At 31.6% G+C, this 16,022-nt stretch overlaps 1 protein-coding gene across 1 annotated transcript; it reads right to left on the bottom strand.

Annotated features, from left to right (window-relative positions):
• Window positions 1–4,625: 4,625 nt before the first annotated feature.
• On the bottom strand, window positions 4,626–14,629 carry LOC130895611 (uncharacterized). The gene is made up of 4 exons (XM_057803015.1): window positions 14,470–14,629; window positions 10,766–11,023; window positions 7,619–8,127; window positions 4,626–5,153 (listed from the first exon to the last, which is right to left on the bottom strand). Exons 1-4 carry the CDS (start codon window positions 14,473–14,475, stop codon window positions 4,667–4,669), a joined length of 1,260 nt encoding a protein of 419 aa, XP_057658998.1. The 5' UTR covers window positions 14,476–14,629; the 3' UTR covers window positions 4,626–4,666.
• Window positions 14,630–16,022: the final 1,393 nt, after the last annotated feature.

Below are 16,022 nucleotides of genomic sequence, written 5' to 3'. Positions count from 1 at the left end.
GCTTAACATAATACTTGAATGGATAGTACGAAGAAGCAGAATCAACACCAGGGGAATTTTATCAACAAGAGAAAAGGTATTGAAAAGTAAATTTCATGGAAATGGCAGAATAGCGAACCAAAGAGTAGACGAGGAGAAATCCAAGTTCATGAAAATAATGCATCCCAAAACGCATGAAAATGAGAGGAATAACACACGCAAAAAATAATTGAAATCTTACAAATCAACAATTATATCTATCTAGGAATACTTGTCAAAGACAATAGCGATGAGGGAGACAACAAAGAAGCAAGGTTAACTTGAGGAAGCAAACAGGCAGGAACATTTACCAAAAAACTAAGCTACATCAATATTAGAGAGTCATCAGACCAAGAGTATTTTATGCAAGCAAAACGTGGAAACTTAATAAAGCGGAGGAGAACAAATTAGATATATGGGAGAAGAAACTACTTGACTTGACAAGTTGTTTATATTTTTATGTCAAACAGAACCTCACTAACATTATGTTCGAGTTATGAGGATGTGTGTTATCTCTTGCTGATCTAGCTATACAAACAAATATATTTTTTGTACTGCCGTTCTCACAGCTGTGAAGAACCGGTGATGTCACTTGTCTACTGCGCATCTTGCTATTGTCACACACCTTCTATTATTCTAGTAACCTTGTGCGAAGGCACAAAGAGATCTAATGGAGGGAGGAGTTCGGGATTAGAAGGCGGAGGCAAGAAACAAAAGATTGGAAGAAAATTGTTATCACGCTATGGCCTGTGTGTAGCAAGATATATTTACATAAAAAGAATTTAATCAACCTCTAATGAATCTTTTTCAATAACTTTCATTACCTTTTGATTTCTTTTCCTTAAAACTAATAATAAATAAGGTTTTTATTTAGCTCCAATTTAGGAGGAAATATTGTATATATTGTACAATACCTAGCAGGTTCTATTTGCAACTATAATCACTTTTTTATGTTCAATTTTACACTCTACCAGGAAGCATACTATGACATGTTATTCTTCCAAAAACCCCAATGAGACTGCGGATAATAGTGTATGGCAAAGAACTAAAGCGGGAGTTCTAGCCATTGCATAATTCCATTTCATCAGAAACTATCGGAAAAATCATAAGATCATAAGAATAATCATTTCACAAATAATCAAGTAGAAGTTGGTCATGGAATATATAGAAATACTACTCAAAAGAGGATAATTTTATGAGAAAGGGGACTGAAATCCCTTTCACTCACACTAAACAACTATTAGTTTTCGTGAGATTCCTACCGGGACAATCATTTGAACAAACACCTCAAAAGTATGAGAATGAACAACATTTACAATTTCAAATTGAATTTGAGGATCTGAGTATTTGGGTCGACCGAAAGATGGGAAATTCGAAATTTTGTGATTTCTTTGTACTTGCAAAGAACTAGCCATCGCTATTTTTTCATATTACATTACGAGGGTGAATTACTATCTTTTATTCATAAAATATACAATTTTAACATATTTTAAAATTAGTAATTTTATTTTACAAAGCTAACACTAACAAAAATAGGTGATTTGATTAAAGAATGTGATTCTAAATTGACTCTTTTATAATCAGAGAGGAATTTAAAAAAGATACTGATGGCTAGACCTTTGGAAGTATAAGAAAAGTGTATCTAAAACTTATTTTTACTCACCATCTCTGAAGAAAGTTGATTATAGGACAGGTCAAACAAATTTAATACAGGTAATCTACAAACCACGTTTCACAAAGTTGATCCAAGGTTGAATCAAAGCCCTAGATGGATCTACTAGCATAAGTAGATATCAAGATGGCGAATTTGATACAAAACTGGATACTGAACACACTGTTTACACTACCACAATTACACTGTCTGACGCGCGTTTACCGCGGTTTACCTTCAGTCTCTGAAGATGGTAACTTGGTTATCAAAACGCGCGTTTTAGAGAGTTATTGTGAGTGTTGGTGTAGTGGTAGTGTAAACAGTGTGCTCAGTATGAGTATCACCAACGGTTGCAGAAATTCCAACTTAACAAAGCTGGATAATTTAATGTTTGTAGTTTCTCTTGACGATTATGTTTAGTGTTAGTTGTAATGCATTTTTCCCCAAATCCTCACAAGGACTTGGAACGTTTTAATATAAGGCTGAAGGCTATAAACAATATTATGAAGTGAAAGTTACAAAATTAGCTCTAATAACTTAAAATGTAACAATTTAATTTTTGTTTGCAATACATATATTGTTTAAAAATATAAATTTCTTTCAAGATTTATTTTCACCGTATCTATACTATAATAAAAATGAAGAATCGGCATTTCTGTCCATTTTTGTTTGTTTTTCAAAAAATGATTGTAGGTGATAAGCAAGTTTTGAAAAAAATGTCTGTCTGTCTGTCTGTCTGTACACGCGAATCTCTGGAACGACTGGACGGATTTTCATAAAACTTTCACTAATTTTTTCAGCTTAGCCTGGAGCAACATTTAGGCTATATTTGATCAAAATTGGTGTACGAAAAAAAGTTATATTGATCTAAAGTTAATTACCAAACTTTTGTTTGACACTTCGCCTCGTGGCTGCCTTCGGCGTAATTTGGGCAACATATGAGTAAGTACCTAGGATGTATTTGATATTAAGTCGTTGCCATGGAAACATTAATAAACAAAAAATGATTTTATCCACAATTGTAGTGTTAATATTATAAACGCCATCTAGCGAACCTATTCTGTAACTCGCATGTCATATCTTGATTTGACCAACTTTTTCAATTCGTTTAACAAATGAAGGTAGTCTGTCATTATTGGCACGGATTTTATTTTGTGTTTCATTCGAGGACATTGATCATTTGAATGAATGAAAGACACTTCTAATAGCGATTTGTTGTTTTTTAGGAAATACAATGGAATTAATGAAACCGTCACACAATATTCAGATTAAAGAAGGTTTTCAGTGATAAAATTCATTTTTATCAATGTTGGAGTAAGTATTCATAACATTACTCGGATGCACTTATCAGTGAATATGCGAGCACAAATAGGTGGTAACAGCGATGCACAGATTTTTTCTGATTTATCTCTACAAATCGGCGAGGGCAGACACCCGGAAGAAGGTGGTAAAATCGTTTTTCCTAACAGTTTATGCCGTAAGGTTGAGTCATTTATGGCAATGAACTTCAAACTCTTCACGCAAACTCTTGAATTTGCTAAAGAATTATATTGACTCCTCGGAACGATGGAGCTGCCGCTATAAACTTACAGATATTCGACAAAATTGGAGGAGAATCTGTTGAGTGTGTCTCCATAATAGCAGTTATGAAGCAAGACGACTCAACGAATTACCCAGTGGAATTTTTAAATTCTTTGAGCGCGCCTGACATTATTCATTTGAAAAATGAAGTTCCATTCATATTATTGCGGAACATAAGCCGACACTTACTTTGTAATAGTACAAGACTTAAAATATCAGAGACACTTTAGCGTAACGTAATAGAGGCGGGAATTTTGAGAGGATGTGTCACCGGCGAGCCGGTGTTTATACCAAGAGTCCATCTCATCCCAAACAACTTTCCATTTCATTTCAAACGAGTCCAATTCCCGGTTGGTCTTTGTTATGCAATGACTATCAATAAAACACGGGGGTAGACTCTACGCGGGGCGGACTTTGGTGTAAGCTGCTTCTCACACGATCAACTATATATGGGCTTTCTCCCGAGTGAGTCAAGGAAATAAATTATTTGTATACATCCCGAAAAACCAAACGTCCAATGTTGTATATAAAGAGGCATTGTAAATACTTATTAAAAACTGTTTTTTTGTATATATATTATATTGTAAGATTTGGAAGTGTAATTTTTGTTTGATATATTGATCTGTTTATATCAAACATTGATTTTATTTATCCTTGGTAATACATAAATAATAAGAGTTTATAAAAATAAACCCTTATTTACATGAACGAAGTCGCGGTAACAGCTAGTTAATAAATAATAACACGTTTTGATTAGATTATTATTCAAATTGAAGGATTATGAAATTATTGAAACCCAATTTGTCTACATTTCACATGAGTAAGGAAAGAAGTGCTCTTAATACTTTTGTTCTAATAAGATTACAACTGATAACTTCCCAAATTTTTTCTTCATAATAGTTGCCGGTTATTATGAAAGATGTCATATTAGTAGCTCAGTTTCAGATCCTCAGTCGTCGTCATTTTGGTTAGAACAAATAACATTGCCATCCATGATCCATCTAAATATAGGTGATCTATGGAGTAATCTTTACAGAGTGTGATCTTTACAGAGAATAGCAAAGCTTGAACATTTTGTAAATTCGATGGGACCATATGAATATATTTGAATGAATTGGGAGTCACTTTGTATATTAGAGAAATATTTAATCTTGGTAATTATTCAAATAAAAAACGTACCTGAAAATTTTGGTCCATTAACATAAATGCAAAAAAATGTTCGGTTGACTTAGAATCATTTATATTTTCAATTGTGAATAAATTTATTTAATTATTCCAGGTAATTCGTAAATAAGGACTTTCAACAGTTTCACCATTTCCCATGAACATAATTGAAACAAAAACCAACAAAGAAAACCATTATATTCATAATATCAACAATAATAACCAACTATTAAGCGTAATTTGTACATAAATTCACCAACCATCATGGTATTCTTTCTTAATATATAAAATATATTCCATGGGTACATTGTCTGATCGCCTATACAACTTTTTCGAAAATACTGGTGACCTATTTCTCAATCCGATCCTTTTTTCAATGGGTTTGACTGTGGTAAAATAAACGTTATCAGAGATATCGTGTATTGGTTCGTACATGCTGCGTTCTTTCTCACAAATTGTTTTCGGCACCTCATTTTCTATAAATCTTCTATGATTTTCTGATTCTACTTTCGGAAGTCGTATGATAGTAGAACCTGGTTGCATTGTTATGTTAATTTCACCAGGATTAAGAACTTTTTCTTTCTGTGTTCCGTACACAAGATCTTCAGGAATTGTTTCTGATCTCTCTTGGTATTGCCTCCTTATATTATAAGGTACTGTGTGCGTTAATGTCGAGTAAATCGGTTTTTTTATTGGTATTTCTGGATGTTCATAACTGAATAAGTTCGTTTGTGGTGCTCTAAAACAGCAAAATATTCAAAATTCTTAACTATACGGATTTAATCTCAGTTTATTACATATATACACACAAATTGGAACGATCGCTAAAACATAAACAGCGTTATTGAAACGTATACTCCGGTTAGAGTAGTGTGGCTATTAGTGTTCCGTGACTAGTGTTACCATATTATATAAAGATTTATTTTTATGTTTCTAAATGTTGTTGATTTTATTTATTGGTTCTATGATATTATTTATTGGTTCGAATATAAAGAACAATAAATTTTATAGGTTAGGTAGTTATAAGTGAAGTTGAAATTTATAGGTTAGGTGAGGTTAGTTGGTTGTTAATGGCGTTGAAGTTTTTATAGAATTTGTTTTTTAAAAATCTAAAGGATATACATAAATTACACTAAGATTATTTATATCAGTTTTCTTATTGATGTATTGATCATTTTGAGCAATATCTGTTGGTTCTAAAAATATACATTTTTTGAAGTTTTTTTCAGTTGTCAAAACCCTTGGCAGATTCATAATTCATGAGTCGCTAATCTATCAGGATATAATCTGCTATGACTCTTGTGGGAGATTATCAGGTTGATGATTCTGATTAATGTACTTTTTGTCACAATTTAAACAGGTTATGTCATATACTATGATGGGCAATTTATTGATTGGTGTTTTATCTTTTATAATCTATTATAATATTAAGGGTTTGACTGTCTTAATATTGTGTCGCTTAAAGATTCCAGAAAGTTTAGGAGTAACTGATGTTATATATGGTTAAGGTGTATAAATAGGTAAAATAGAATTGCCAGAATTGACGTTTAAAAATGATGATTCAATGTTTGAGTCAGTGTCAGATGTTATACAAAATTCGTTTCAAAAAATATGAAGGATATGAAAAAGTTTGTGAATTATTTCAAGATTCTTTTTATGAAATATTGGATCAGAAATTTTGAGGACTCTAGCTAGATTTTTCAAATTTAATATTAAAAATAATGGAATAAATAGATATTACTTGTAGTTTTTCCAAAGTCAGTTTAAATAAATAAGAATAGAATAAAAAAAAGAACTTATGAATTTTTATCCAAGTCTTATTAACACTTTAGAATCATTACAAAAATTTATTGGTGTCACTGTGTCAAGTAGCTACTTTAGCACAGTTTATTTTTGATAAAATTTATGAGGTTCAGTTTATCGAATTAATAGCAAATAAATATGCAGAAAGGCACATTCCTATAAATTGTAAAAAATTCTTAAGAAGCTGATAAAGTTTTCAACAGAGCTTTCAAAACCATTGAGGTTTATAATATATCTATTTATTTTCGATTACATTCGTTTCTAAATGCATATTTGTTATCTGAGTATGTCTTAAATTAAAATTTCTTGGCCAGAATATATGATTCACAAACCATATCATTATGGTAAGTTTTTGTACTGTTTATTTATGGTATATACATGGATACTTTCTCATTATTTCTCTTCTTTTCTCCTCCCTGAAATCTTAGACAATTCTCCCATATCCATTAGATAAAACTCTATCACACAGACTTCTTCGCACGTCGGTGTTGCAGGTTTTCTGCGGTTCACCGGTTCACCATCCAAATGACCGACGATAGGGAATAATGCAACCGCAGCTGTATCCGCCCGTCCCCCAATGACCCGCTTTACCATTGAAAATGAACAAAAAATATTCAAAAATAACAAAAACAAGAAGGAAAAAAAATTACACAATATATATTCCCAAACTGAAAGCAAGCGTTTTTACATAGACTGGAGGCCTCTTTTCGTCTTATTCGAGCCACTTGGTCGTTTATTTTTCTTCCTTTTTCTAGCCTAGACATCACAATCCTAGTCAACACCATAACCTCAGCTCTGCAGAGTTGTTATTCCTAAATCAGAGTCAAATCCATCAAACCTTTCTCTTATAAAAAAATTTCTTTATCCCACCAAAAAGTACCTATCGAATCTCTTTCTCTGTCAACTTTTTTCTCTTATGAGATTTTTTTTTACCTGTCCCCTCCATAATGTAAACAAAGACGTATCTTTTGTAATTTGTAGTTTATTATTCAAATTTAATGAAGTTCACTTTTTTGTTAATTGTAACATTCAAACAATTTTGAATAATATTTGGTGAAGATTCAGATTTTGCAAATGGTGGTACTAAATTTCAGTTATCGTGTGTTGAGGTGTGCTAATAGTTTGTAATATTTTTTTATCTTGTGTTGTAGAAGTCTCAAATACGTTAAAGTTTTCAAATGTGACAAGAGAACTCCAGTTTCTTATACTGGTGTTATAGTTTTTGCAAACATTCGAATATTAATGTATGCCATGTATCTAAGGCAAGGGCGTTCCAATCAAGTCACCGTTGTCGTTAAAAAAATTGTAATTTTTCAAGCAAAAATGTTTTGATTAACAGAAAATTACTTAATTAAGAACTTTATAATGAATATATATAATCAATAATTTCTAGAAACTTACCTATAAACATCTGTAGGAGTGTTGTATGGTTGGTTGAAGGGGTAAAAACTTGGTGAAAAATTCGTATTTTTTTCTTCAAGAACAATATTTTTGTTAGCTGTGTTCATAGGTGCAGGTCTGCTGCTAAATGGTTGACGTATATTTGAAGGATTTTCATTTTTTTGCTTTTCAACTTTATCTCTTTCGGCTCTCCATTTATCTATATTGATATAATCTTTAGATTTACTAGTATTTTTTGTTACAGTCTTCTTCTTAGGTTTACTGATTAAATTATTTATTTGGTGTATGTAAGACTGTTTCGAATTCTTTGGCAGTTTGTTCTGTTTCTGTGAGACTTTTTCTAAATGGATTTCATAAACCGCTGGTACTTTCACTACTTGTATGATTTTCGAATATTCAGAATTATCAACATTATGAATTATCTGTTGTAGTTGTTTTAAATCCATGACCCCTTTTCTCATACCATCCGTATTTGGTTCGTTTGGAAAAGGTGTATTCCGAGATTCCACCTGATAAAAATAAGTCATATTTAAAATTTTATTTATCAAAAATTATGTCTCACGAAGTAACTTTATTAAGGAGTAGAAATTCATATTTTATGTTTAATGTCATTTTGCAGATATTTGATAATGATATAATATGAGAGTCAGAGACAAAAAGTATTCTATTGAAAATAATTTTTATTATGTTTCTGTATTGAAAATGTTTATTTATATTGATAGACCATGTGGATTGTGGATAGTATGGATTTGTTAATATAATTACAACTTGTTAATTAAAGACATATTTAACAGATATTTATAGATATTATCCACGTCGCAGTCTTTCCTAGTAGTCTTTTCATGTCATTTGGAAAATTGCATTGTTGTCTTTGCGACGCGTATAATGTACATTCTAAAATTATATGTCTTACATTAAGTTCTCGGTTACAATATGTATACATAGGTTTGTTCTACATAATAGTTAATATTCGTGCGTAATTTTAGTGTGACCTTTTCTTAGTCTAGCTACTATTATTTGTTTTGAACAATTACTGCAATTTCGCGGCCATTGTTTAACACTTTCCTTTATTTGTTTTAGTTTTTGAAATGATCTTTGCTACTCAGATTGCCACTGAAGATAAATTTTCATTTTGATATATGCTTTCACGTCACTATATACCTCACTATTCATTATATATGTACATCACTGCAAACCGTAGCGTCTTTTGCGTGTTTGTCATCATCTTTATTTCCTTGTATTCCTTGATGAGAGGGCACCCACAATAATCTGACATCTAAGTTGTTGTTTTGTATTCCTTTTTTATTTATTTAATTTATACCAAATATATTTGCTATTTTCTATGTCTACTCCTCTGGTCAAACACAATGAATTTTTATTTCGTTGTCATCTGTAATTACTTTAAAAATGAAGTTTATATTGTTCTTGTCTACAAGAAACGAAATTTGAAAGTAAAAAGTCAAAAAGGGAAAAGAAGAATAGAAACCCGGCAGTTTCAAATTAATTCCTTATACTTTTAACTCAATCTGTCACAGACTTTTTATTTGATTCTGGCTATTCTCATTGGCTTTTGCTACTTTAGGTAATTGCTTTACATTTTAATATCCATTTATTTCCTGTGCTCTTTAAGGTTTTCCTTTTTGTCTTGGCTAATTCAGGAACTACTGTGTAATTTTTAGATTATTTCTTTCTCAGAATTTGTTCTATCCATTATTTTTGTAGTTTTTTAAATCTTAATTTATTCTATATCTTTATTAGTTAAGCGCTATACATCGCGCGTTTCATCTCTTGTAGAGTCTGGTTTCAGAATTAGTCTAATACATTAATACCATCTAATTGCAATAACAATTAGCATGAGATTAATGTACAGAATCATTTGGAAGAAATTGCTTTGATATATTTATTTTTATTTTTTTTTGTGATCAATTCAGATTGAAAAATTTGAAAATGATAAAAGGCAATGTTCTTTCTGTATGCGAACAACCTATTTCATAGATATAGGTTTTTTATTTATTACTAGGAAAGTTAACAAAATGGTACTAAAATGTAAAAAGATTGCAAAAAGTAATAAAAATTGGTTATTTAAGTTTGATTTGATGGGAAATTGGCTTTTCACAGTTAAATTTGGTTAAAAATTGGATTTACACGATTTAATTTGTTGATAAATAGGTTTTTAAAGTTTGATTTGGTAGGAAATTGGTTTTTTACAGTCAAATTTGGTGAAAAATTGGATATATACGATTTCATTTGTTGACAAATTGGTTTTTCAAGTTTGATTTGGTACAAAATTGGCATTTAAAGGTTAAATTTGGTCGAAAATTGGATTTAAAAGATTAAATTTTGTAAAAAATTGGTTAAGTTTGATTTGATAGAGATTCAGCTTTTGAACATCAACTTCGTTGCCTCTTGTTGGGATATAATAATTGGAATCAATTTAATATTTCCTCTACACTAGTTATAAACAAAAACTCCTGTTTATATTGGAATGATTGATTTTGGGATGTCTTCAATGATTTCTGAAGTTACATTTATAGTATAATGGAGCAATAATAAATAAGATAGTTTATAATGTTTAATTATTAAAAAAAAGATAAAATACAGGTTTAAAAGTTAAGGCACAAAAAAATAGAGGAATAAACATAAGAAACAAACAACGAAATGAGAAAGAATTGATTGAAACTTTGAAGTGAATATAACTTGATAACTTGATTCTCATTGGTTACGTCGCTAGTTAATGACAATTAAGTTTAGTATACATATCATGTTGACATCTATGACTTTTGGAGGATTGGGAAAACGTTTGTCAACTAAACTCATTAAAACTCAACTACAGATGAAACATCCTTGCACGTTATAAAAAGTTTTTTTGAAAATCCTTGTAATCTATTTGGAAAATGGCATTCAGGATGTAACTGTTACTGAAGGATCAATCTCTAAATTATTAAGAAAATAAGTTTCATCTTTATAAAATATCAGTACAAGAATTATCTCAAGATGATAATGATGAAAGAATGAACATTTGTGAAACCTTGAAGAAAAACGAAGATGCAGAGCATCCTTTTACAAGTTAGATAGACTTTTCCGAAAAAGACACATTTACCGATCTATTGATACTAATCCTAGATGGAATTATAAAACCGTAATTACCGTATTTATATCCACTTTTTGAAAATTTTCATTTTTTGTTAAAGGTTGACCAACAATTACTGCTTCATTTTTAAGTAATGCTGGTAAGAAGTTAGTAGATTTAACTTTCACTGTACTGTTTGGTAAATTATGATTATTCTGTTCGAATCCTATACCATAACCAGCTCCAAGATTGATGCTAAACGATTCATCTGTATTTCTCTTCTTAGGAATGTTTTCAGGTGTGCCATCATTTTGCTGGGGAAGTAATAATAGCAACTAAAACAATATAAAAAAATAATTTTTTTTTGTCCGTTATAATATTCACGTTTTTTTTTCATTGATTTTCATTTATAATCAATCGGTCAAAAAGCGCGAGAAAAGTATCGTGGCGGCTCATTTTTTCACGCTTTTGCGTAAAAAAAGTGAGGTGACGTGTAATTTTTTAACGCAATTATAAAATTGTTTTATCAAAATAGTGGGATGTGAATGCTTTCTTTCTTATGTCAATTCGTTTCTCCGTTAAACTGTCACACTTTTATTTCTTGATATTCGTTCAAGAAAATCCGTTTTGTGTCTAATTAAAAGTAGTGTAGTATTATTATTAGTGATAGAGAGTAATAGTTAAGAAAGTTTAAACTTCACACCAGAAGATGCTGTTGAATCGGCAACTGCAGCGACTATGAATCTTCTCCCTGAGTATATGAAGGAATATAATCCTTTTATGGAGTGGCGTACTAAAAAAGGCATAAATAGCTTCACAGAAAGAGTGCTACTAGCTTACTTTGAAACTAAATCCAAAATGTGGAAGTCTTCAATACTTTGGTTGACTTATTCAAAACTGAAAGGCACCCTAATGGTAAATAACGACATAGACATCAGTAAATACTCGAAGCTCATTGCATATTTGAAAAATGAATCAGTTAGCTATAGACCCAAAAAATCTAAAACATTTGCCCGTGAAGAAATTAATAAGTTTCTGTTGCAAGCTCCAGACGATCATTATCTCAGGCATAAGGTATGACAACAAAAAATTTGAATGTAAGCTTAGATATTATTTGTAACATGGAAAATGTAAAACCCAAGCTGTAGGTATCAATACATTTTCAAAAATTCCCTCGCTTATCGCAACATATTTGAATTTACCTAATCCAAAAAACTACACTGGGCATACATTTCGACTCTCTTCGGTGTCTCTATTAGTGGATTCTTGTGGTGATATAATTCAACTAAAGAAGCACGGTGGGTTTAAATCCAACACAGTTTCGGAGGGTTGCGTAGACGACACGCAGTGAAAATGTTAACGGGAACAACTAGTTCGACTTCAAGCAACATTGTAAATGTTATCGATCCTATCAACAATCCAATAAGTACTAATACAACTATAGACGATGTTATTTCTTTGAACTTGTTAAATGTTGACAATTCAAGTCACTTCAAATTAATAATGCTCACAGTTATACTTTCAATATTACTATTACAAAATAAAAATTGATAAAAGCTTATTCGAATTTTTTTAATTCTACGGACAAGAAAATTTTTTCTATGAAACTCGTGAGTAAAGTAACTTTTTTTTCACTCGTAGGAATTGCCGGTGAATTCGCCCTACTTGTGAAAAAAAGTATTACTTTACTCACTTATTGCCTAAATAACTATTCTTTGATCAATGTACCGAATTTTTTCATAATCATCCCTTCCTACATAAATGCCACTAAAAGGGATGTTTTATATGGAAATTGTAGAAAATCTACTGATTCCTCTCAAAATATTTCCATATTCACTGAACCTAATTTCTTTTTCTTTCTAGTTTTAGCCAGTATTAGAAAATACAATATAACAACCACCTGTTTCAATGTTCGACATGACTTTTCTCTCGATAGTACCTCAAGCCCCTGGTATATCAGCATCTAGTGATCATCGAATTGTAATTGCCTCAAATTTGTCTCCTTTGTTTGCTTTTACTATAATATCTATACTATAATATTACGGACGCTCCATATTTTCAGTATGATGTAGTAAGGCAGAGAAAAATAATTTAATTTCTTCATAGCCAAATACGGTAGTTTTTGCTGGATATTTTTTGATAGTTTTTCCTCTTTCAAGATAGTCAATGAAAATTATAACACGCTCATCCTAAAAAACCGACGTCATGATCTTGACTGCAGATGGAACGGTCTTTGCCTTCTTTGGAGCCAGTTCTTCCTTTTCATTCCATTGTTTTAATTGTGCTTTTGTTTCGAGGGTGAAGTGATGGACCCATGTTTCATCCATGGCATTATTTCTATGAAACATTGCCAAACACTCGATGGAAATATCTTCACGATGCTGTTTTTTTTTTCATTGTGAGCAAACGCGACACCCATTTTGCTCACGGCTTTCTCATGTCCAAATTCTCAGTTAATATGCGATGTATCGCATAATATGTCTGCTAGCGCGCGCATTTTCATTCGACGATCATCCAGTACCGCTTTGAGATTTTCTTCAAAATTTCTGGAGTCATCACCTCATTTGGTCATCCAATGCAATGCTGGTCTTCGCTGCTCACCAATATTTTAATATTGATAACAAATGAGCAGTCTCACCTAGAGTAGAATTTAGTTCAGCTTTTGTATTGGTTTGACTAATGCCTTTCAAATAAAAGTTTGTATCACATAACGATTACCAAGTTTTTCCTTGTTTACAAATTCACTGAATATGTTCACTATTAATGGCTGCCAAACAAATATCAAACAACGTGGCGTCTTCAAATTTGAAGCATATGCTGTATAGATAGTGTACTTTCCAATACAGTGGTATTTTTCAAGCAACTACCACTATTTTTAGATCAGGCCAGGAACTTCTGGGACCATCCTCATATGTCTTGGAAGTCCTTTATGGTAACGCGTCTGCACGTCAGAGCACAATTAGACCGTCGACTGGGTAAAATTGGTTCTGGAGGTGTCAGATATACAGCGACTTTCTACATAGTGTGCCTCAAAAGAATGAGGATGAGCGTATTCGTGAAAATTATTTGTACAGGTAAAAATGTATGATCAAGTCCGCTTACAAAGATATTCTTTGAGATCGACAAGTATTTCGTTGGCACTTGGTCTTTTCGAGAGGCCGGCTAGAAGTTGACAACGAGAATAATGTGATACAAGTGAGGGCATTTTTGAACTCAGGCTGACGATTAAGTATTCGCGTGGAATATGTGCGATAAAACAGTATTAAAAATTTTCGCGTGACATGGGTATTTAAATAAAACCTGGAAACGAAGAGACAATCTTCAGAGTGGTACATGCCTTCTGCCGCACGTCCATGTCATGATGGCTAAATCATGCTAATCGCCATTTTTGACATCTACAGATTAGTTCATTATGATTTATAGAGCCATATACAATAATGAGGCTCAAATTTTATCGGGAAGTCCTCAAACCACTGGTACACGGTTCAACGTGTTTGACCAGATATCGTAGACAATTGAAAGCTTCAGTCCCATATCTACATCTACATTATCTGGTTAAAGCAGGACTGCCAAAGATTTCCCAGCTCCCGTAAATCCCGATCGTAGCTATCCTGACATTTTGTTACTTATAAAACCTAAAAAATTCATGATAGAGAAACATTATGTTCAGAATGATGCCTACCGCAAATCATTCAAGAGGTAGAAATTCCTCTGGAAATTCCAAGATTTTAATCACTTGATTGTGATGAACAGTTCAATACATTAATTTTAATACACTTACTGACATTACTTTTAGGTCATATTCTATCAAGTACTTCTTGATCAAATTGCTATGGCTCGAATAAAATTTCTGCTGCTACTCGATATCAAACAACACCTGAAGTCTTCTTCTGATAAAGCCCATAAATATAGAAAATGCATTTTTTTCTAAGATGCCATATGATTACAATTTATAAACGTAAATGCCTCAAACATACGCGATCACGACTACTATGATTTGGATAATACAACTCTGCAGTTCTAGAAATGTCAGTCAAAAATTTTTTTTCAAGAACGTAGAAAATATATTGTATGCAAATAGTGCAAAAGTATTTTTTGCACGTATTTTTTGACCACACACTTATATTTGCACTTGTTGCATAAATAACTATTTAAGTTTAGAAACTTCCTTGTATATGTAGTAATTTTTAAAAATTGATAATACCAGCCAAGCAATAAAATATAGTTATCATATTGATTCACCTCTGATACTTATTTAATGGCTTCAATGCGAGCGAAGCCGGGGGTAAAAGTTAGTAATAACATAATTCGTAGTCTTTTTATAAATAATATTAATAATACTGGACGATTTTCAAATAATTACACCCTCACTGGCATTTATGAAAGTAACTTTTCTATAAATACAATCACTCTCACCACTTTTTAAAGATAAAAATCACTTACTGTCACTCCAAAATTACACTAACACTTACCAAAAGATATTTCATGTTTCTATTATCTGTTAAACGAAAGTCGAACTAACAACCACCGTTTCGAGTAAGGCACTGAACTGTCGGTATTAATAACTTTAATTTGCAGAATAATTGTTTCTACTTTCGTGCTTTCGTGCCGCATTTAATTAATATCATGTACTTGAGAGGTGAAATTAAAATGTTTTAAGTGATTTATTGATAAATTTCATAGTTATAAACTTACTTGTAGATTAAAATGTTCCCCTTTCATTATTTTTAATCCGTCTGTTAAACTTACTAATTGTGAGCTGCGCTTTCAATTAATATATTTTAGTAGGCTATTGATTAAGGATTTAAGAGTAAAATAACAGTTTAAGAATCAATTTAGCGAAAAGAAGTTTCTTTGAATACAAAGTATTCCCAAATTTTAAAGCAATTGCAGTGAAACTTAGATTATGGTTGATTATGATCAGTTTTAATAGCATTAGAAAATAATGAGTGATATTTAATTTAGTACAATTTTAATGAAATTATTATGTACGATTGATTAACATGATTATTGATACATTACACTATTGCCGAATGCACACGGATTAACTCAAAAGAAACTCATTTCTGACTCAAATCACTCACCAGTTTGCAATGAGTAACATAATTTGTATTTGAATGGGAAACTACAGACGAGGCAACTGGTTGCCAACCAGTTGGCAACGCATTGGCAATTGATTTGAAGAAACTCGATCTGTTGATTATCTGGCTACTTGAGTAACCTGCCTTTCAAGGGTTTCAATGGGCGAAGGTTATTTTGTTTTCAGTTTGATCACGAAAACACAAGGTTTTCACTTCAACAGCTTAGTAATTCGTTCTAATAAAATTACTGTCT

This window comes from Diorhabda carinulata, chromosome 6 (assembly GCF_026250575.1).
Source record: "Diorhabda carinulata isolate Delta chromosome 6, icDioCari1.1, whole genome shotgun sequence".
Taxonomy (NCBI): Eukaryota; Metazoa; Arthropoda; class Insecta; order Coleoptera; family Chrysomelidae; genus Diorhabda; species Diorhabda carinulata.
This window is presented reverse-complemented; position numbering and strand designations above follow the sequence as displayed.